Below are 24928 nucleotides of genomic sequence, written 5' to 3'. Positions count from 1 at the left end.
CCATAGAGATGTATAGAGATCTCTACTTGGAAATAACATGTTTTTTGCATGGACGTTGCCATAGAGGGCTTCCACCATTTTAAAGTAGTAAATTAGGTGGGGATTTCTATGGGTTTTTGGGAGCGATCAGTCAACGATCAGAGCATTGTCTTCTTCAAAGAGCGAAAGTTCAGTTAAGATGGCGGCCTCCATGCACTTACCACAAATGCCACGTTTGCTAAGTTCGCCGTATTGTATATTTCTCTGTTGCTATTTTTTTTTGTATCAGCATTAGAACAGTTAAACTCAATAAACGTACTGCGGGCTGGATCCAGACCCAGAACAGGGTCAATACGGATTACGGACCCAGAACAGGGTCAATACGGATTACGGACCCAGAACAGGGTCAATACGGATTACGGACCCAGAACAGGGTCAATACGGATTACGGACCCAGAACAGGGTCAATACGGATTACGGACCCAGAACAGGGTCAATACGGATTACGGACCCAGAACAGGGTCAATACGGATTACGGACCCAGAACAGGGTCAATACGGATTACGGACCCAGACCCAGACGGACAGGGTCAATACGGATTACGGACCCAGAACAGGGTCAATACGGATTACGGACCCAGAACAGGGTCAATACGGATTACGGACCCAGAACAGGGTCAATACGGATTACGGACCCAGAACAGGGTCAATACGGATTACGGACCCAGAACAGGGTCAATACGGATTACGGACCCAGAACAGGGTCAATACGGATTACGGACCCAGAACAGGGTCAATACGGATTACGGACCCAGAACAGGGTCAATACGGATTACGGACCCAGAACAGGGTCAATACGGATTACGGACCCAGAACGCGGTCAATACGGATTACGGACCCAGAACAGGGTCAATACGGATTACGGACCCAGAACAGGGTCAATACGGATTACGGATCCAAGCTTGGCACACCTGAATTTGGGGAGTTTCTCCCATTCTTCTCTGTGTAACTGTAAAGCTTCCGTCCTTCTCCTCGTCCCTACCTGGGCTCAAACCAGGGACCCTCAGCACACATCGACAAAGAGCAAGGGGAACCACTACTTCAAGGTCTCAGAGCAAGTGACGTCACCGATTGAAACGCTATTGTCCTGAAACCACTCCTGAGTTGTCTTGGCTGTGTGCTTAGGGTCATTGTCCTGATGGAAGGTGAACCTTCGCCCCAGTCTGAGGTCCTGAGCGCTCTGGAGCAGATTTCCATCAAGGATCTCTCTGTACTTTGCTCCGTTCATCTTTCCCTCGATCCTGACTAGTCTCCCAGTCCCTGCTGCTGAAAAGCATCCCCACAGCATGATGCTGCCACCACCATGCTTCACCGTAGGGATGGTGCCACCACCATGCTTCACCGTAGGGATGGTGCCACCACCATGCTTCACCGTAGGGATGGTGCCACCACCATGCTTCACCGTAGGGATGGTGCCAGGTTTCCTCCAGATGTGACGCTCGGCATTCAGGCCAAAGAGTTCAATCTTGGTTTTATCAGACCAGAGACTCTTGTTTCTTTTGGTCTGAGAGTCCTTTAAGTGCCTTTTGGCAAACTTCAAGCGGGCTGTCATGTGCCTTTTACTGAGGAATGGCTTCTGTCTGGCCACTCTACCATAAAGGCCTGATTGGTGGAGTGCTGCAGAGATGGTTGTCCTTCTGGAAGGTTCTCCCATCTCCACATAGGAACTCTGGAGCTCTGTCAGAGTGACCATCACCATAATAGAGTGTTCTTGGTCACCTCCCTGACCAAGGCCCTTCCCCTCCGATTGCTCAGTTTGGCTCGGCAACCAGCTCTAGGAAGAGTCTTGGTGGTTCCAAACGACTTCCATTTCAGAATTATGGAGGCCACTGTGTTCTTGGAGACCTTCAATGTTGCAGAAATGTTTTGGTACTCTTCCCCAGATCTGTGGCTCAACACAATTCTGTCTCGGGGCTCTACGACCTCATGGCTTGGTTTTTGCTCTGACATGCACTGTCAACTGCGAGACCTTATATAGACAGGTGTGTGCCTTTCCAAATCATGTTCAATCAATTGAATTTACCAATCAAGTTGTGGAAACATCTCAAGGATGATCAATGGAAACAGGATGCAGCTGAGCTCAATTTAGAGTCTCATAGCAAAGGGTCTGAATATTTATGTAAATAAGTTATTTCAGTTTTATTTTTAATACATATTCTAAAAAGTCTAAAAATCTGGTTTAGCTTTTTCATTATGGGGTATTGTGATGTCATTATGGGGTATTGTGATGTCATTATGGGGTATGTCATTATGGGGTATTGTGATGTCATTATGTGGTATGTCATTATGGGGTATTGTGCTGTCATTATGGGGTATTGTGCTGTCATTATGGGGTATTGTGATGTCATTATGGGGTATTGTGATGTCATTATGGGGTATTGTGATGTCATTATGTGGTATGTCATTATGGGGTATTGTGATGTCATTATGGGGTTTCGTGATGTCATTATGGGGTTTTGTGATTTCATTATGGGGTATTGTGATTTCATTATGGGGTATTGTGATGTCATTATGGGGTATTGTGTTGTCATTATGGGGTATTGTGATGTCATTATGGGTTTATGTCAATATGGGGTATTGTGATGTCATTATGGGGTATTGTGATGTCATTATGGGGTATGTCATTATGGGGTATTGTGATGTCATTATGTGGTATGTCATTATGGGGTATTGTGCTGTCATTATGGGGTATTGTGATGTCATTATGGGGTATTGTGATGTCATTATGGGGTATTGTGATGTCATTATGTGGTATGTCATTATGGGGTATTGTGATGACATTATGGGGTATCGTGATGTCATTATGGGGTATTGTGTTGTCATTATGGGGTATTGTGATGCCATTATGGGGTATTGTGATGTCATTATGGGGTATTGTGATGTCATTATGGGGTATTGTGATGTCATTATGTGGTATGTCATTATGGGGTATTGTGATGACATTATGGGGTATCGTGATGTCATTATGGGGTATTGTGTTGTCATTATGGGGTATTGTGATGTCATTATGGGGTATGTCATTATGGGGTATTGTGATGCCATTATGGGGTATCATGATGTCATTATGGGGTATGTCATTATGGGGTATTGTGATGTCATTATGGGGTATTGTGATGTCATTATGGGGTATTGTGATATCATTATGGGGTATTGTGATGTCATTATGGGGTATTGTGATGTCATTATGGAGTATTGTGATGGTATTGTGATGGCATTATGGGGTATTGTGTGTAGACTGATGAGGAATACTTTTTTATTTCATCCATTTTAGAATAATAATGTAACAAAATGTGGAAAAAGTCAAGGGGTCTGAATACTTTCCAAATGCACTGTATATATATTTTAAGAATTTGGTTGAGGTTTGACAACTAGTATCATATAACCACAAATAAGTGTGTGGAATTGCAGGAAATTAGCTTGAAAACGACTACATTTTTACCTTCACTCTGTGGTATAATGTGTAGAATTGTAGGAAGTACATTTTAAAACTGCATTTATTTTTTCTCTGGAGTGTCAACAGTTTGGGGTCACATGTGTTGTGAGGTGGGGGTTTGTTTCTGACAATATCCATCCAGACCCTTTTCCACCTAGGATGTGTGTATGACCGGAACCTTCTCAAATATACATGATTCCAATTTTAGCTCCAAGATGCTAAGATGCTGCCTAGCTGATTTATCAGTGCATTGAACGATGTTCAAAAATAGTCCCGGTCGGTATTAGATAGAACTGTGGGGGGAAAACAACATGTGGTTACCTAGGTTACCGTTGGCTCACAGCAACAAAAGACTTGACCCTTTTCAAACGCAATTTTTCTTGTTGTCTTCTTGTTTTAGTCAATTAAAAAATGACATTAAAGATAAGTACTGTACATGTCTAAAGATCACTTTTCAACATTGCCTGATCCAGAGTGTTCCAGAGTGTTCCAGAGTGCTCCAGAGTGCTCCAGAGTGCTCCAGAGTGTTCCAGAGGGCTCCAGAGGGCTCCAGAGTGCTCCAGAGTGTTCCAGAGTGTTCTAGAGTGCTCCAGAGTGTTCTCTCTACTTATACTGAACAAAAAATATAAACGCAACATGCAACAATTTGTACAGTTCATATGAGGAAATCAGTCAATTTAAATAAATAAATTAGGCCCTAATCTATGGATTTCACATGACTGGGAGTACAGATATCCATCTGTTGGTCACAGATACCTTTAAAAAAAGGAATGGAGTGGATCAGATAACCAGTCAGTATCTGGTGTGGATCAGAACACCAGTCAGTATCTGGTGTGGATCAGAAAACCAGTCAGTATCTGGTGTGGATCAGAAAACCAGTCAGTATCTGGTGTGGATCAGAAAACCAGTCAGTATCTGGTGTGGATCAGAAAACCAGTCAGTATCTGGTGTGGATCAGAAAACCAGTCAGTATCTGGTGTGGATCAGAACACCAGTCAGTATCTGGTGTGGATCAGAACCAGTCAGTATCTGGTGTGGATCAGATAACCAGTCAGTATCTGGTGTGGATCAGATAACCAGTCAGTATCTGGTGTGGATCAGAAAACCAGTCAGTATCTGGTGTGGAACAGAAAACCAGTCAGTATCTGGTGTGGAACAGAACACCAGTCAGTATCTGGTGTGGATCAGAAAACCAGTCAGTATCTGGTGTGGAACAGAACACCAGTCAGTATCTGGTGTGGAACAGAACACCAGTCAGTATCTGGTGTGGATCAGAACACCAGTCAGTATCTGGTGTGGATCAGATAACCAGTCAGTATCTGGTGTGGATCAGATAACCAGTCAGTATCTGGTGTGGATCAGATAACCAGTCAGTATCTGGTGTGGAACAGAAAACCAGTCAGTATCTGGTGTGGATCAGAAAACCAGTCAGTATCTGGTGTGGATCAGAAAACCAGTCAGTATCTGGTGTGGAACAGAACACCAGTCAGTATCTGGTGTGGAACAGAACACCAGTCAGTATCTGGTGTGGATCAGAACACCAGTCAGTATCTGGTGTGGAACAGAACACCAGTCAGTATCTGGTGTGGAACAGAACACCAGTCAGTATCTGGTGTGGAACAGAGAACCAGTCAGTATCTGGTGTGATCAGAAAACCAGTCAGTATCTGGTGTGGATCAGAAAACCAGTCAGTATCTGGTGTGGATCAGAAACCCAGTCAGTATCTGGTGTGGATCAGAACACCAGTCAGTATCTGGTGTGATCAGAGAACCAGTCAGAATCTGGTGTGGATCAGAAGCAGTCAGTATCTGGTGTGGATCAGAAAACCAGTCAGTATCTGGTGTGGATCAGATAACCAGTCAGTATCTGGTGTGGAACAGAACACCAGTCAGTATCTGGTGTGGATCAGAAAACCAGTCAGTATCTGGTGTGGATCAGATAACCAGTCAGTATCTGGTGTGGAACAGAGAACCAGTCAGTATCTGGTGTGGATCAGAGAACCAGTCAGTATCTGGTGTGACCACCATTTGCCTCATGCAGCGTGACACATCTCCTTCACATAGAGTTGATCAGGCTGTTGATTGTGGCCTGTGGAATGTTGTCCCACTCCTCTTCAACGGCTGTGCGAAGTTGCTGGATATTGGTGTGAACTGGAACAAGCTGTCCTACACGTCAATCCAGAGCATACCAAACATGCTCAGTGGGTGACATGTCTGGTGAGGATGCAGCCCATGGAAGAACTGGGACATTTTCAGCTTCCAGGAATTGTGTACTGATCCTTGCAACATGGGGCCGTGCATTAGGCTGAAACATGAGGTGATGGTGGTGGATGAATGGCACGACAATGGGCCTGCCTGCCCTTACCATAACCCCACCGCCACCAAGGGGCACTCTGTTCACAACATAGACATCAGCAAACGGCTGCTTATGGTAGAGAAATGATCATTCAATTATCTGGTAACAGCTCTGGCGGACCTTCCTGCAGTCAGCATGCCAATTGCACGCTCCCTCAAGACTTGAGTCATCTGTGGCCTTGTGTTGTGTGACAAAACTGCACGTTTTAGAGTGGCCCCAGCACAAGGTGCACCTGTGTAATTATCATCTTCATCGGAACATTTCTGGGATCTTTTATCTCAGCTCATGAAACACGGGACCAAGACTTTACAATGTTACTTTTTATATTTTTTGTTCAATGTAGAAACATGTCATATCGTAGTGCTTCCCTCAAGCCTCTTTTCACGACGATGCTAGCAGCCACGTAAGTGACTGAGTGCTAGCTAGCTAACGACAGGGGCATTAAGCTAGCCGAGACCAACAACACAAACAAACTGACTATACAGCTACAAGTAGGGAACAGAGTTAAACTGACTATACAGCTACAAGTAGGGAACAGAGTTAAACTGACTACACAGCTACAAGTAGGGAACAGAGTTAAACTGACTACACAGCTACAAGTAGAGAACAGAGTTAAACTGACTATACAGCTACAATTAGAGAACAGAGTTAAACTGACTATACAGCTACAATTAGAGAACAGAGGTAAACTGACTACACAGCTACAATTAGAGAAGAGAGTTAAACTGACTACACAGCTACAAGTAGAGAAGAGAGTTAAACTGACTACACAGCTACAAGTAGAGAAGAGAGTTAAACTGACTACACAGCTACAAGTAGAGAAGAGAGTTAAACTGACTATACAGCTACAAGTAGAGAACAGAGTTAAACTGACTACACAGCTACAAGTAGAGAAGAGAGTTAAACTGACTACACAGCTACAATTAGAGAAGAGAGTTAAACTGACTACACAGCTACAATTAGAGAAGAGAGTTAAACTGACTACACAGCTACAAGTAGAGAAGAGAGTTAAACTGACTACACAGCTACAATTAGAGAACAGAGGTAAACTGACTACACAGCTACAATTAGAGAACAGAGTTAAACTGACTACACAGCTACAAGTAGGGAGTGGAGTATTACTGTGATGTCTTTATTCACCTTTCATCATTGGTTTGTAAATGAAAATCACCGCCATCTAGTGGCCACAATTAAATTAAATGACACACGATTTTGGTTTAAGAACCCAGCACTGCAAGTTGGGACGTCAATCACCATTAATAGCTTTACACTTTTTTTTTCTTTTTTTCAAAACATCAAATTTAGATCAAAATGGACTACTTTAAAATGGAGATGGTGCTGAACGTTGTGATCTCTGCATCTCTATGGGTACGACAGATAAAGTACACGATGTTAACTTTGTGTTGTGGTAGAGCAAGGGGGGGGGGTAGTTCTGCTTTAGACTGCACAGTAATGAGGAAATGAAAAAAGTCTCACACACAGACAGGCAACACATCTCACAGTTCTATCTCAATTCAACTCTACTTGATTCCTTGCATCCTATCTCCTCGCCTCCTTCGCAACCATATCGAAAAGAAGAAGCTCTCAGGTCTCTCTCCTCTGACCTTCTTCTTCATTGTGTTTTGAGAAGTGGGGTGGGGAGATAGGATGTGAGAAATCAGGAGAGATACATTTAGAAAGAGCCCGAGTGTCGCTGAGGACAGACAGAGAGGAGAGAGAGAGACCAGCAGACAGACAGACAGAGAGGAGAGAGAGACCAGCAGACAGACAGACAGAGAGGAGAGAGAGAGACCAGCAGACAGACAGACAGAGGAGAGAGAGACCAGCAGACAGACAGACAGAGAGGAGAGAGAGAGACCAGCAGACAGACAGACAGAGAGGAGAGAGAGAGACCAGCAGACAGACAGACAGAGAGGAGAGAGAGAGACCAGCAGACAGACAGACAGAGAGGAGAGAGAGAGACCAGCAGACAGACAGAGAGGAGAGAGAGAGACCAGCAGACAGACAGACAGATACTCACATCCACCATCTGTTTGACGTGTTTAGAAATGGTGTCTGGGTCCAGCCTCGGAGTCACCCCTGACCCCCACTCTGCTACAACTGGGGATTTGACAGGTGCTACAGGCTAAGGAGGGAGTGGGAGGGAGAGGAGAGGGAGGGAGAGGAGAGGGAGGGAGAGGAGAGGAGAGGAGAGGAGAGGAGAGGGAGGGAGAGGAGAGGAGAGGGAGGGAGAGGAGAGAGAGGAGAGGGAGGGAGAGGAGAGGAGAGGAGAGGGAGGGAGAGGAGAGGGAGGGAGAGGAGAGGAGAGAGAGAAAATGAGGGAGGAGGCATGAAAGACTGCACACGTTAAAACACCTACCACATAACAAGCCTTTGTCAAGGGCTCAGTCTTTTTGTGGTTAACTTTGATGTAGCCTAGCCTCCACCCACAGGATGATGCAGTGAGCTCAGCGTGTAAAGTCAGAGGTCAGGAAGAAGGGAGGCAGGATGATGGTAACAGATAACGTTGATAAACTGCATGTCAGCAGTAAGAGAGAGCGAGGCAGTAAGAGAGAGCGAGGCAGAGAGAGAGAGCACAGTGAGTGACACTAGTCTCTAAGCACTTCCACTGTATTTTTTTTTTTTAATTTGACCTTTATTTAACTAGGCAAGTCAGTTAAGAACAAATTCTTATTTTCAATGACGGCCTAGGAACAGTGGGTTAACTGCCCGTTCAAGGGCAGAACGACAGAATTTGTACCTTGTCAGCTCGGGGATTTGAACTTGCAACCTTTCGGTTACTAGTCCAACGCTCTAACCACTAGGCTACCCTGCCGCCCCCGTAAAGGTTTACACACGTTGTATTCAGCACTTATGAAAAGTATACTTTTAATAATAATAATACTTTTGATTTGATTCGACAGCCCCTGTGTCTAATGACCGAGGAAGAAGTTGATGAGGCTGGCACACGACTCTAGAGATTTCACCCCCCCCCTTCCCCCTTTTCCCAAAGAGTACAATCATTGACTGTGTTCGAGAGCATCAATCCCATGATGCATTGTGGGTAAATGGTGACTGACTGATCTACAAAATAATAATTGAGTAGTTATTTATGATACAAGGTGATTTGTTGATCAGTCAGTCGGCAGTCACGTGTGTTGTCGGCTGCAATGTGGAACCATTCACTTCCTCGCAACTAGATCGGACTTGCTGAGCAGTCTTTCAGGTTATATCAATATAGGACTCATTTTACTGTGGATATACAGTGGGGCAAAAAAGTATTTAGTCAGCCACCAATTGTGCAAGTTCTCCCACTTATAAAGATGAGAGAGGCCTGTAATCTTCATCACAGGTACACTTCAACTATGACAGACAAAATGAGAAAAAAAAATCTGAAAATCACATTGTAGAATTTTTAATTTATTTATTTGCAAATTATGGTGAAAAATAATTTGAAAATTACAGGCCTCTCTCATCTTTTTAAGTGGGAGAACTTGCACAATTGGTGGCCGACTAAATACTTTTTTTGCCCCACTGATATATAATGTTTTTAGGTGTCCAGTACTGACCTGTGTCTTAGGGTTCTTGGGTTCCTTGGTGTAGGACAGCTCATAGATCTCATCTTCCGTGTAGTACAGATCCAGAGACAGCTGGGGGGGGGGGGGGGGGAGAATTGGGGGGGTGACTATACATTTAAGAGGTCTACTGTGTCTCTCAATACATCTACTTTAGTAATAGCTTTTCACAGTATCCATACCACTAAATGGAGCCCTATAACCAAATCAAATGTATTTATAAAGCCCTTCGTACATCAGCTGATATCTCAAAGTGCTGTACAGAAACCCAGAAACCGATAAAAACTAAATCAATTCCATTTGAGAAAAAGGTATTCTAGCGTTGTTATAAATAAAGATTTGAACAAATTAAAAAAATATCCCAGTGTCCCAGGGCAGTGATTGGGGACATTGCCCTGTGTAGGGTGCTGTCTTTCGAATGGGACGTTAAATGGGTGTCCTGACTCTCTGAGGTCATTAAAGATCCCTTGGCACTTATCGTAAGAGTAGGGGTGTTAACCCTGGTATCCTGGCTAAATTCGCCAATCTGGCCCTCAAACCATCACAGTCACCTAATAATCCCCAGTTTACAAATTGGCTCATTAATCCCCCCCCTCTCCCCTCTAACTGTTCCCCAGGTCGTTGCTGCAACTGAGAAAATGTTCTCAGTCAACTTACCTGGTAAAATAAGGGATAACATAATATATAATATATAATATTATAGATAATTTAAATCTCACGGTAAGTAGATGCAGCAGATCCTTGTTGGCTTCAAACGGAGGAGAGCAGGAGTGTACCGACAGCAGGTCAGAGATGTTAGAGTAGAGATGCTGCAGTTTCCCCAGGTTAATCTTCTGCTCCTCCAGGTAGTCTGGCAGGGCCTCGTTCAGGGAGATCAGATCCTTCAAGTGGACCCCCAGGATAGGCACTTTAAACCCCGAACACTCACTGTACACCCGTCGGTAGTTACTATAGTTACTGGAGGAGGACAGCAGCTCTGTCATCTCGCTCAGGGCCTGGAGAGGAGGAGGAGGAGGTAAAAAAGGGGGATTACTTCCTACATGGATGTTGCCGGTTTCCTCTGAACACCCATGGTGCTTTAGGGGGGAAGGTTTCAGTGGAGGCTCCTCAGAGGAGGATGGGGAGGACCATCCTCAGTGAATTTTATTTATAAAAAATAGTGTAACATGGAAAAAAAGTTTGTCCTTTTTAGATAAAAAAATTATGCTAAATATATTCACGTCATCCAAATAATTTATTGCAAAACACTGTTAGGTTAGGGTTAGGGCCTATCACAGCTAAGGATCCCATCAGCTAGGTTAGGGTTAGGGCCTATCACAGCTAAGGATCCCATCAGCTAGGTTAGGGTTAGGGCCTATCACAGCTAAGGATCCCATCAGCTAGGTTAGGGTTAGGGCCTATCACAGCTAAGGATCCCATCAGCTAGGTTAGGGCCTATCACAGCTAAGGATCCCATCAGCTAGGTTAGGGTTAGGGCCTATCACAGCTAAGGATCCCATCAGCTAGGTTAGGGCCTATCACAGCTAAGGATCCCATCAGCTAGGTTAGGGTTAAGGCTGACCTTAGTGACGTCAGGGGGTAGCAGACTGGCGGTGTCCTTCAGACGAGAGATGGAGCTGTGACACAGACCACCCGTCACCGCCATCAGAGTGTTGAAGTTCTGCAGCGCATGCAGCCTCTACAGCAGGAGGGGGGGGGGGGGGGATAAGTTTATTTGTCATCTCAGGAAGTGGTTCTGGACTCTAAAGAAAAAGGAACTTATGTCAGCAGACACCAGTGGAGGTTATTCAGAGGAGGAAGGAGAGGACCATCCTCAGTGAATAAAAAAATATAAAAACATAGTCTACATTTTCAAGTTGTCCTTTTTAGATAAAACTATACTAAATATATTCACATCACCAAATAATTGATTAAAACCCACTGTTTTGTAATGAAGGTCTACAGTAGCCTCAACAGCACAGGGTAGCACTATGGTATAGCCGGAGGACAGCTAGCTTCCGTCCTTCTCTGGGGTACATTGACTTCAATACAAAACCTAGGAGTCTCATGGTTCTCAGCCCCTTCCATAGACTTACACAGTAATTATGGAAACGCCTGGAGGATGTCCTCCAACCTATCAGAGCTCTTGTAACATGAACTGACATGTCTTCCACCCAATGAAAGGATCAGAGAATGAATATATTACTGAAAGCATAAGCTACAACTAGCTAGCACTGCAGTGCATACAATGTGGTAAATAGTTGACTCAAAGAGAGAGAAAGACAATAGTTAAACAGCTAGCTAGTTTAGCCTACTCAAACACCCAGCTCAAACAGGGAGGGATGCTATGTTAGCTAGCTGGCTATGGCTATCCAACAGAGAGGAATGCTATGTTAGCTAGCTAGCTATGGCTATCCAACAGAGAGGAATGATATGTTAGCTAGCTGGCTATGGCTATCCAACAGAGAGGGATGCTATGTTAGCTAGCTGGCTAAGGCTATCCAACAGAGAGGGATGCTATGTTAGCTAGCTGGCTATGGCTATCCAACAGAGAGGGATGCTATGTTAGCTAGCTGGCTATGGCTATCCAACAGAGAGGAATGCTATGTTAGCTAGCTGGCTACGGCTATCCAACAGAGAGGGATGCTATGTTAGCTAGCTGGCTATGGCTATCCAACAGAGAGGGATGCTATGTTAGCTAGCTGGCTATGGCTATCCAACAGAGAGGGATGCTATGTTAGCTAGCTGGCTAAGGCTATCCAACAGAGAGGGATGCTATGTTAGCTAGCTGGCTATGGCTATCCAACAGAGAGGGATGCTATGTTAGCTAGCAGGCTATGGCTATCCAACAGAGAGGGATGCTATGTTAGCTAGCTGGCTATGGCTATCCAACACTGGAACTCTTCCAAGTCAAGGTAAGCTTTTGGTTTTATTAATTTATTGCCCCCGGGGCCTGCCGGTGTAATTGCTAAACTGCTTGCTGATTGTACACTGTACTCCATGATAGTAGCAGGTTTACTAACACGTTAGTTATAGTAGCTAGTAGCTAATATGGTGACAACGATGTAGGCTGTGTGTAGTGGTTAGTGGTTATGAGGAAAGTGTTGTTTTTTTTGTCTGGTCACAGACAGCTGATGTGGTGTTCACTGAAATTCACAAGCGAAGGGAAATGGTGAGAGGAGGATGTGAGAAGGAATTCTACAACGAGCAAAAATGTTAAGTGTTTGCGTGTGATCAGGGGTGTATTCATTCTCCCGATTCTGTTGAAAAACATCTCTCAAACAGAAGCAAAACTGAGCAAAACAGTGCTCGAACACACCTGAATTTCTCCAACTGTTGGACTAATGATCACACCCTAGATCAGCTAGATGCAGCCAAGAGAAGTGTCACTGTCTGTCACTTTGATTACTCAAATTTTTCTCTCGACCTGTGTGCACCTACGTTGTAAACTTCCATTCATAGGCCAGGTTGTAACAACCTCATGATGGGTATATGGAAAATTAGAGTATCATGTAGTAGCTTAAACCTGTCGATGTTACATTGAACAGGGTGAATGGAAAATGAATGACAGTCATCCAATATGCTGTAATAGAAATAAGGCCATGGTCATGAAAATATATTAGTCCTCCTCCCTCATCTTAAACGTCACCAACCGCCGCTGACAGGCACGTCTAGATGGGAACTCTTCTTTCATGGAATCTACTCTCACACTTCATATACTGTACAGAACTCACACTTCATATACTGTACAGAACTCACACTTCATATACTGTACAGAACTCACACTTCATATACTGTACCGAACTCACACTTCATATACTGTACAGAACTCACACTTCATATACTGTACAGAACTCACACTTCATATACTGTACAGAACTCACACTTCATATACTGTACAGAACTCACACTTCATATACTGTACAGAACTCACACTTCATATACTGTACAGAACTCACACTTCATATACTGTACAGAACTCACACTAGCGAGTTTGTTGTTTCTAAGTTACCTGAGGTACGTGTATGAACCTGGTGAATACCTGGGGTCTCTGCTGAGTGGTGTGTGTGTGTGTGTGTGTGTGTGTTTATAGGTTACCTGGGCTCTCTGCTGAGTGTGTGTGTGTGTGTGTGTGTGTGTGTGTGTGTGTGTGTTTATAGGTTACCTGGGGTCTCTGCTGAGTGGTGTGTGTGTGTGTGTGTGTGTGTGTTTATAGGTTACCTGGGCTCTCTGCTGAGTGGTGTGTGTGTGTGTTTATAGGTTACCTGGGGTCTCTGCTGAGTGGTGTGTGTGTGTGTTTATAGGTTACCTGGGCTCTCTGCTGAGTGGTGTGTGTGTGTTTATAGGTTACCTGGGGTCTCTGCTGAGTGGTGTGTGTGTGTGTGTGTGTGTGTGTGTGTGTGTGTGTGTGTGTGTTTATAGGTTACCTGGGCTCTCTGCTGAGTGTGTGTTTATAGGTTACCTGGGCTCTCTGCTGAGTGTGTGTGTGTGTGTGTGTGTGTGTGTGTGTGTTTATAGGTTACCTGGGCTCTCTGCTGAGTGGTGTGTGTGTGTGTGTGTGTTTATAGGTTACCTGGGCTACGTGTAGGAACTTGGTGAAGACCTGGGCTCTCTGCTGTGCAGTGTGTCTGCTCAGAATCATCAGCTGGACCCACTGAGACACCCCATTACACATCATGACACTGCGCTCCAGGGATGGGTTGTCCCTCACAGAGCCACGCACCACGTAGCTACGGTAATCCAGGAACTGGCGCAGAGCAGGAAAGGACAGGACACAGGAGTGGACAGAGAGAGAGCGACAGGCAGGTAAGACAGGACACAGGAGTGGAGAGAGAGAGAGAGACGGGCAGGTAAGACAGGACACAGGAGTGGACAGGCAGGTAAGACAGGACACAGGAGTGGACAGAGAGAGAGACGGGCAGGTAAGACAGGACACAGGAGTGGACAGAGGGAGAGAGACAGGCAGGTAAGACAGGACACAGGAGTGGACAGAGAGAGAGACAGGCAGGTAAGACAGGACACAGGAGTGGACAGAGAGAGAGAGAGAGAGACAGGCAGGTAAGACAGGACACAGGAGTGGACAGAGAGAGAGAGAGACAGGCAGGTAAGACAGGACACAGGAGTGGACAGAGAGAGAGAGACAGGTAAGACAGGACACAGGAGTGGACAGAGAGAGAGACAGGCAGGCAGGTAAGAGAGGACGTGAACTTGTTAAAGACATTTTCCACTACTTTTGTATGCCTTTGAGCCAGTACTGAACGTATAGCTCACAAGCCAAAAGTGGTCCCTGAAAATCGCGTACTTTCTTGCTCGCTGTCACTCAATTGGCAAGAAGCTGTCACTCAATTGGCAAGAAGCTGTCACTCAATTGGCAAGAAGCTGTCACTCAATTGGCAAGAAGCTGTCACTCAATTGGCAAGAAGCTGTCACTCAATTGGCAAGAAGCTGTCACTCAATTGGCAAGAAGCTGTCACTCAATTGGCAAGAAGCTGTCACTCAATTGGCAAGAAGCTGTCACTCAATTGGCAAGAAGCTGTCACTCAATTGGCAAGAAGCTGTCACTCAATTGGCAAGAAGCTGTCACTCAATTGGCAAGAAGCTGTCACTCAATTGGCAAGAAGCTGTCACTCAATTGGCAAGAAGCTATCACTCAATTGGCAAGAAGCTATCACTCAATTGGCAAGAAGCTGTCACTCAATTAGCAAGAAGCTGTCACTCAATTGGCAAGAAGCTGTCACTCAATTGGCAAGAAGCTGTCACTCAATTGGCAAGAAGCTGTCACTCAATTGGCAAGAAGCTGTCACTCAATTGGCAAGAAGCTGTCACTCAATTGGCAAGAAGCTGTCACTCAATTGGCAAGAAGCTGTCACTCAATTGGCAAGAAGCTGTCACTCAATTGGCAAGAAGCTGTCACTCAATTGGCAAGAAGCTGTCACTCAATTGGCAAGAAGCTGTCACTCAATTGGCAAGGGTTCATCGGATTTCTAGGGGCTGGACCCACGTGAGGGAAAATTGCTCCGCACAGCTTCTAATTGAGTTAAGACAGTAATTCTGCTCATAGATGATGCATGTATGAACTACACATTGGCACATCCAGCCCAAAGAGGGATGTTATTTTTTTTTTAAACTTACTAGTCGCCAAAGTACCAGAGCATGTCTTTAACAAACAGATTTTTATTTATTTTATTTTTTAAATCAATGGCTCAATTTTAATCAACCTTCCTGCAGTGTTAATCCATTTAGTTGTTTGTGGTCAAATAAAATTACATTTTTTAAGGGGAATCAGTCTCAGTTAGGCTCTGCAAATATTTTATAATCTCGATCATGTAATGAATAGTAATTTGGGATGCAATGTCCTTTGTAGATCAATGATTCCCAGTCCAAGCAATGTAGTCCACCTCAAACACACATATTGACTGACTGGCTAACTGACTGACTGCTTTAACTGACTGACTAAATGGCTAGCAGAATTACTGACTGGCTGGCTAGTCGACTGACTGACTGGCCGGTTGGCTGACTGGCTTGCTGGTTGACCCACTGGCTAGTTGACTGACTGACTGGCTGGCTGGCTGATTAACTGGCTAGTTGACTGACTGACTGGCTGTGTGGCTGGCTGGCTAACTGTCTAGTTGACTGACTGGCTGGCTGGCTGGCTGATTAACTGGATAGTTGACTGACTGGCTGACTGGCTGGCTGGCTGGCTAGTTGACTGACTGACTGGCTGGCTAGCTGGCTAACTGGCTAGTTGACTGACTGGCTGACTGGCTGGCTGGCTGGCTAACTGGCTAGTTGAATGCCTGACTGGCTGGCTGGCTAACTGGCTAGTTGACTGACTGACTGGCTGGCTGGCTAACTGGCTAGTTGACTGACTGACTGGCTGGCTGGCTGATTAACTGGCTAGTTGACTGACTGAGTGGCTGGCTAGTTGACTGACTGACTGGCTGGCTAACTGGCTAGTTGACTGGCTGGTTAACTGGCTGACTGGCTGGCTGGCTGGCTAACTGGCTAGTTGAATGCTTGACTGGCTGGCTGGCTGGCTAACTGGCTAGTTGACTGACTGACTGGCTGACTAGCTGGCTGGCTGGCTAACTGGCTGGTTGACTGACTGGCTGACTAGCTGACTGGATGACTGACTAACTGGCTGACTAGCTGACTGGATGACTGACTAACTGGCTAGTTGACTGACTGGCTGGCTGGCTGGCTGACTGGCTGACTGGCTCCCTCCCTCCCTCCCTCCCTCCCTCCCTCCCTCCCTCCCTCCCTCCCTCCCTCCCTCCCTCCCTCCCTCCCTCACCGAGACGTTGCAGAAGTTTTTGAACTCCAGGTAGGAGAGGTGTTCAGCCATCTCATCCGGCTCCATGTGGTCAAACAGTAGAGAGACCTTCCTCTTCTTTACAGACTGAGACGGGGCCTGGGAGGCTGGGATCACTGGACTTTTGGGGGGGGGGGACAAATGATTATTACATTACTGTTATACCTGGGGATAAGTAAACAACCCACAGGACAGTATTAGAGTAGAATAGAACAGGCAGGGATGATTACAGTAGAATAGAACAGGCAGGGATGATTACAGTAGGATAGAATAGATTGAGACGGAGCCTGACAGGCTGAGGTTCGCTGGGCTATTGATGATTACATTACTATATTATTACTATTATACTGAGGGGAAACACCATTAAAAGCAGGGATGATTACAGTAGAATAGAACAGGCAGGGATGATTTCAGTAGAATAGAACAGGCAGGGATGATTACAGTAGAATAGAACAGGCAGGGATGATTACAGTAGAATGGAACAGGCAGGGATGATTACAGTAGAATAGAACAGGCAGGGATGATTACAGTAGAATAGAACAGGCAGGGATGATTACAGTAGAATAGAACTGGCAGGGATGATTGCGGTAGAATAGAACAGGCAGGGATGATTACAGTAGAATACAGTAGAATAGAACAGGCAGGGATGATTACAGTAGAATAGAATAGGCAGGGATGATTACAGTAGAATAGAACAGGCAGGAATGATTACAGTAGAATAGAACAGGCAGGGATGATTACAGTAGAATGGAACAGGCAGGGATGATTACCGTAGAATAGAACAGGCAGGGATGATTACAGTAGAATAGAATAAGCAGGGATGATTACAGTAGAATAGAATATGCAGGGATGATTGCAGTAGAATAGAACAGGCAGGGATGATTACAGTAGAATAGAACAGGCAGGGATTATTACAGAAGAATAGAACAGGCAGGGATGATTACAGTAGAATAGAACAGGCAGGGATGATTTCAGTAGAATAGAACAGGCAGGGATGATTACAGTAGAATAGAACACGCAGGGATGATTATAGTAGAATAGAACAGGCAGGGATGATTACAGTAGAATAGAACAGGCAGGGATGATTACAGTAGAATAGAACAGGCAGGGATGATTACAGTAGAATAGAACAGGCAGGGATGATTGCAGTAGAATAGAACAGGCAGGGATGATTACAGTAGAATACAGTAGAATAGAACAGGCAGGGATGATTACAGTAGAATAGAACAGGCAGGGATGATTACAGTAGAATAGAACAGGCAGGGATGATTACAGTAGAATAGAACACGCAGGGATGATTATAGTAGAATAGAACAGGCAGGGATGATTACAGTAGAATAGAACAGGCAGGGATGATTACAGTAGAATAGAACAGGCAGGGATGATTGCAGTAGAATAGAACAGGCAGAGATGATTACAGTAGAATACAGTAGAATAGAACAGGCAGGGATGATTACAGTAGAATAGAATAGGAAGGGATGATTACAGTAGAATAGAACAGGCAGGAATGATTACAGTAGAATAGAACAGGCAGGGATGATTACAGTAGAATGGAACAGGCAGGGATGATTACAGTAGAATGGAACAGGCATGGATGATTACAGTAGAATAGAACAGGCAGAGATGATTACAGTAGAATGGAAGAGGCAGGGATGATTACAGTAGAATGGAACAGGCAGGGATGATTACCGTAGAATAGAACAGGCAGGGATGATTACAGAAGAATAGAATAGGCAGGGATGATTACAGTAGAATAGAATATGCAGGGATGATTGCAGTAGAATAGAACAGGCAGGGATGATTACAGTAGAATAGAACAGGCAGGGATTATTACAGAAGAATAGAACAGGCAGGGATGATTACAGTAGAATGGAACAGGCAGGGATGATTACCGTAGAATAGAACAGGCAGGGATGATTACCGTAGAATAGAACAGGCAGGGATGATTACAGAAGAATGGAACAGGCAGGGATGATTACCGTAGAATAGAACAGGCAGGGATGATTACAGAAGAATGGAACAGGCAGGGATGATTACCGTAGAATAGAACAGGCAGGGATGATTACAGTAGAATAGAACAGGCAGGGATTATTACAGAAGAATAGAACAGGCAGGGATGATTACAGTAGAATGGAACAGGCAGGGATGATTACCGTAGAATAGAACAGGCAGGGATTATTACAGAAGAATAGAACAGGCAGGGATGATTACAGTAGAATGGAACAGGCAGGGATGATTACCGTAGAATAGAACAGGCAGGGATGATTACAGTAGAATGGAACAGGCAGGGGGATGATTACAGGGATGATTACAGTAGAATGGAACAGGCAGGGATGATTACAGTAGAATAGAACAGGCAGGGATGATTACAGTAGAATAGAATAGGCAGGGATGATTACAGTAGAATGGAACAGGCAGGGATGATTACAGTAGAATAGAACAGGCAGAGATGATTACCGTAGAATGGAACAGGCAGGGATGATTACAGTAGAATGGAACAGGCAGGGATGATTACCGTAGAATAGAACAGGCAGGGATGATTACAGAAGAATGGAACAGGCTGGGATGATTACCTTAGAATAGAACAGGCAGGGATTATTACAGAAGAATAGAACAGGCAGGGATGATTACAATAGAATGGAACAGGCAGGGATGATTACCGTAGAATAGAACAGGCAGGGATGATTGCAGTAGAATAGAACAGGCAGGGATGATTACAGTAGAATAGAACAGGCAGGGATGATTACAGTAGAATAGAATAGGCAGGGATGATTGCAGTAGAATAGAACAGGCAGGGATGATTACAGTAGAATGGAACAGGCAGGGATGATTACAGTAGAATGGAACAGGCAGGGATGATTACAGTAGAATAGAACAGGCAGGGATGATTACAGTAGAATAGAACAGGCAGGGATGATTACAGTAGAATGGAACAGGCAGGGATGATTACCGTAGAATAGAATAGGTAGGGATGATTACAGTAGAATGGAACAGGCAGGGATGATTACAGTAGAATAGAACAGGCAGGGATGATTACAGTAGAATAGAACAGGCAGGGATGATTACAGTAGAATAGAACAGGCAGGGATGATTACAGTAGAATAGAACAGGCAGGGATGATTACCGTAGAATAGAACAGGCAGGGATGATTACAGTAGAATAGAACAAGCAGGGATGATTACAGTAGAATAGAACAGGCAGGGATGATTACAGTAGAATGGAACAGGCAGGGATGATTACAGTAGAATAGAACAGGCAGGGATGATTACAGTAGAATAGAACAGGCAGGGATGATTACCGTAGAATAGAACAGGCAGGGATGATTACAGTAGAATAGAACAGGCAGGGATGATTACAGTAGAATACAGTAGAATAGAACAGGCAGGGATGATTACAGTAGAATAGAACAGGCAGGGATGATTACAGTAGAATACAGTAGAATAGAACAGACAGGGATGATTACAGTAGAATACAGTAGAATAGAACAGGCAGGGATGATTACAGTAGAATAGAACCGGCAGGGACGATTACAGTAGAATACAGTAGAATAGAACAGGCAGGGACGATTACAGTAGAATACAGTAGAATAGAACAGGCAGGGATGATTACAGTAGAATACAGTAGAATAGAACAGGCAGGGATGATTACGTGAAAATATTACCTGAGTTGTGAGAAGGTCTCAAACGTACAGGAACATTTCCCTCTGTGACAGGAAGCGTACTCAAACAGACATGGTGGGATGGCATCATAACTAAAGATTCAAGGAGAAATTATTATTATTATTATTATTTATTTAGCCCTTCTTCCCTCAGCTGATGTCTCAAAGTGCTGGACAGAAACCCTGCCTAAAACCCCAAACAGCAAGCAATGCAGGTGTTGAAACACTTCTCATAATTCAATCAACCAGTAGACTCTGTTACCAGTCATAGAGCTCTGTACCAGTAGACTCTGTTACCAGTAGACTCTGTTACCAGTAGACTCTGTTACCAGTCATAGAGCTCTTTGTACCAGTAGACTCTGTTACCAGTAGACTCTGTTACCAGTCATAGAGCTCTTTGTACCAGTAGACTCTATTACCAGTAGACTCTGTTACCAGTAGACTCTGTTACCAGTAGACTCTGTTACCAGTAGACTCTGTTACCAGTCATAGAGCTCTTTGTGCCAGTAGACTCTGTTACCAGTAGACTCTGTTACCAGTAGACTCTGTTACCAGTCATAGAGCTCTTTGTACCAGTAGACTCTGTTACCAGTAGACTCTGTTACTAGTCATAGAGCTCTTTGTACCAGTAGACTCTGTTACCAGTAGACTCTGTTACCAGTCATAGAGCTCTTTGTACCAGTAGACTCTGTTACCAGTAGACTCTGTTACCAGTCATAGAGCTCTTTGTACCAGTAGACTCTGTTACCAGTAGACTCTGTTACCAGTCATAGAGATCTTTGTACCAGTAGACTCTGTTACCAGTAGACTCTGTTACCAGTAGACTCTGTTACCAGTGATAGAGCCCTTTGTACCAGTAGACTGTTACCAGTGATAGAGCTCTTTGTACCAGTAGACTCTGTTACCAGTAGACTCTGTTACCAGTAGACTCTGTTACTAGTCATAGAGCCCTTTGTACCAGTAGACTCTGTTACCAGTAGACTCTGTTACCAGTCATAGAGCTCTTTGTACCAGTAGACTCTGTTACCAGTAGACTCTGTTACCAGTCATAGAGCTCTTTGTACCAGTAGACTCTGTTACCAGTGATAGAGCCCTTTGACAGACAGCTGTTGGTATCTTTGTCACCTACTCTGCTTGTCACCTGGTCTCCTGGTGTGGTGACAGGCCTGCACAACGGGCTGGAGCTAATACATACCAACAGCACATCCATTCAGTCAGACACACAGTGTGACTCACAGGTAGGATGTGTCTATGATGGCCTGTGTCTCAGACCTAGCCAGGGTCCACAATTCTCCCATCATCTGCTCTAGTTGAGGGTCAGCCTCAAACACCGCTGGGAACCTGCTGATCCACTGTCTATAGGACAGAACACAGTTACTATAGTAACAACACAACAGTATATAGCCTCAAACACCGCTGGGAACCTGCTGATCTGCAGGACAGAACACAGTTACTATAGTAACAACACAACAGTATATAGCCTCAAACACCGCTGGGAACCTGCTGATCTGCAGGACAGAACACAGTTACTATAGTAACAACACAACAGTATATAGCCTCAAACACCGCTGGGAACCTGCTGATCTGCAGGACAGAACACAGTTACTATAGTAACAACACAACAGTATATAGCCTCAAACACCGCTGGGAACCTGCTGATCTGCAGGACAGAACACAGTTACTATAGTAACAACACAACAGTATATAGCCTCAAACACCGCTGGAAACCTGCTGATCTGCAGGACAGAACACAGTTACTATAGTAACAACACAACAGTATATAGCCTCAAACACCGCTGGGAACCTGCTGATCCACTGTCTATAGGACAGAACACAGTTACTATAGTAACAACACAACAGTATATAGCCTCAAACACCGCTGGGAACCTGCTGATCTGCAGGACAGAACACAGTTACTATAGTAACAACACAACAGTATATAGCCTCAAACACCGCTGGGAACCTGCTGATCTGCAGGACAGAACACAGTTACTATAGTAACAACACAACAGTATATAGCCTCAAACACCGCTGGGAACCTGCTGATCCACTGTCTATAGGACAGAACACAGTTACTATAGTAACAACACAACAGTATATAGCCTCAAACACCGCTGGAAACCTGCTGATCTGCAGGACAGAACACAGTTACTATAGTAACAACACAACAGTATATAGCCTCAAACACCGCTGGGAACCTGCTGATCTGCAGGACAGAACACAGTTACTATAGTAACAACACAACAGTATATAGCCTCAAACACTGCTGGGAACCTGCTGATCCACTGTCTATAGGACAGAACACAGTTACTATAGTAACAACACAAGATTTACATTACATTTAAGTCATTTAGCAGACGCTCTTATCCAGAGCGACTTACAAATAGCCTCTAGGTAGAGGTCAGGATATATAGGTAGAGGTCAGAATATATAGGTAGAGGTCAGGATATCTAGGTAGAGGTCAGGATATCTAGGTAGAGGTCAGGATATATAGGTAGAGGTCAGAATATATAGGTAGAGGTCAGGATATATAGGTAGAGGTCAGGATATATAGGTAGAGGTCAGGATATATAGGTAGAGGTCAGGATATGTAGGTAGAGGTCAGGATATATAGGTAGAGGTCAGGATATATAGGTAGAGGTCAGGATATATAGGTAGAGGTCAGGATATATAGGTAGAGGTCAGGAAATATAGGTAGAGGTCAGGATATCTAAGTCTAAAGCTCATTTCATGTTTTGTGATCAAATTGTACTGTAGAATAGTGACAAACACACACACACAGACAGACATACACAGACACACACAGACACACGAACACACACACACACACACACACACACACACACACACACACACACACACACACACACACACACACACACACACACACACACACACACACACACACACACACACACACACACACACACACACACACACACACATCACACTGACCTGATAAGGTGGCAGACCTGCGGTCGTCTCAGTCCTCTCTTTTCCACTGGACAGTCCTTATAGGTTACACAGTCAAGGAATAGCAGCCGGAAGAGATGGCTTCTATACAACATGATGCAACTGTACGCTGCACATAACCATATCAGCTGTTATGGACCAACGTAACAAATACATTTCAATCAATGGTTATGGACAGCAGCATCGGAGTCTGAAACCACAGCTCTCAAACAACCCTGTGCCACTGAACACAGTCAATAGACACCCAGTCAGCCCACCAGAACACTGATCAGCTTCTTCACTCATTTCTATATAAAGGGTGGGGGGGGGGGGGGTAAGGTATTGGAAACATCAGGAGTAAACAAAGCAGGGTTTGTTTCCTGTTCAGAGGGATTATGGGACATGGGACTATGAGGTGCAGGGCACCGACAGGACTGACCACACTAACCCCTGGGCAGAATTAGATAACGTATTTAAATAGTGTTTGAACCCATATGTGGCCACGGGGTCAGGAAGCAGCAATGCATCGTGGGTAGAGGATATAGGGCGAGGAGTTTCTGGGCGAAGGTCTGTGAGGGAACAACCCAGCTGTGCATCATCAGAGTCATGTGAACTAGCTGAGACCCCCGCGAAAGCTTTCCATCCGAGTCTGGAACACAACCAATCAACACACAGGTCACAGGTTAGAACCAATCAACACACAGGTCACAGGTTAGAACCAATCAACACACAGGTCACAGGTTAGAACCAATCAACACACCGGTTAGAACCAATCAACATACAGGTCAAAGGTTAGAACCAATCAACACACTGGTCACAGGTTAGAACCAATCAACACACAGGTCACAGTTTAGAACCAATCAACACACAGGTCAAAGGTTAGAACCAATCAACATACAGGTCAAATGTTAGAACCAATCAATATATATATATATGCCATTTAGCAGACGCTCAATCAACACACAGATAAAGGGTGAGAGGTCAGGGGTTGCAGTAAGATACAGCAGAAGTCAGAATAGAGGACAATTTAGGTCATCAAAATCAAGTCTAGGTATGATTAAAACATCATTAAAAACACACAAAAAATACATTTTAAGTGATAATAGGTCTGAATAAAATTCACATGAGCACCACAGAAATGAGATGCTCATGTTGAGCGCCACAGTGCTTCTGAAATGAGATGCTCATGTTGAGCGCCACAGAAATGAGATGCTCATGTTGAGCACCACAGTGCTTCTGAAATGAGATGCTCATGTTGAGCGCCACAGTGCTTCTGAAATGAGATGCTCATGTTGAGCGCCACAGTGCTTCTGAAATGAGACAGTGAGCGCCACAGTGCTTCTGAAATGAGATGCTCATGTTGAGCACCACAGTGCTTCTGAAATGAGATGCTCATGTTGAGCGCCACAGTGCTTCTGAAATGAGATGCTCATGTTGAGCGCCACAGTGCTTCTGAAATGAGATGCTCATGTTGAGCACCACAGTGCTTCTGAAATGAGATGCTCATGTTGAGCGCCACAGTGCTTCTGAAATGAGATGCTCATGTTGAGCACCACAGTGCTTCTGAAATGAGATGCTCATGTTGAGCGCCACAGTGCTTCTGAAATGAGATGCTCATGTTGAGCGCCACAGTGCTTCTGAAATGAG

The 24928-nt window shown here is 44.6% G+C and overlaps 1 protein-coding gene across 1 annotated transcript in view; it reads right to left on the bottom strand.

The window, feature by feature from the left end:
* rasgrp4 (RAS guanyl releasing protein 4) overlaps positions 1-24928 on the bottom strand; it is a 64688-nt gene that overhangs the window by 11408 nt on the left and 28352 nt on the right. The window contains exons 3-12 of the mRNA XM_046316543.1: positions 23825-23930; positions 23285-23347; positions 21566-21685; positions 20333-20422; positions 16654-16792; positions 13933-14106; positions 10942-11058; positions 10100-10375; positions 9375-9455; positions 7847-7951 (exon numbers count right to left, since the gene is read on the bottom strand). Coding sequence (XP_046172499.1) covers positions 7847-7951; positions 9375-9455; positions 10100-10375; positions 10942-11058; positions 13933-14106; positions 16654-16792; positions 20333-20422; positions 21566-21685; positions 23285-23347; positions 23825-23930 — 1271 coding nt within the window. The remainder of the gene's footprint in view (positions 1-7846; positions 7952-9374; positions 9456-10099; positions 10376-10941; positions 11059-13932; positions 14107-16653; positions 16793-20332; positions 20423-21565; positions 21686-23284; positions 23348-23824; positions 23931-24928) is intronic.

This window comes from Oncorhynchus gorbuscha, linkage group LG19 (assembly GCF_021184085.1).
Source record: "Oncorhynchus gorbuscha isolate QuinsamMale2020 ecotype Even-year linkage group LG19, OgorEven_v1.0, whole genome shotgun sequence".
Lineage (NCBI taxonomy): Eukaryota > Metazoa > Chordata > Actinopteri > Salmoniformes > Salmonidae > Oncorhynchus > Oncorhynchus gorbuscha.
This window is presented reverse-complemented; position numbering and strand designations above follow the sequence as displayed.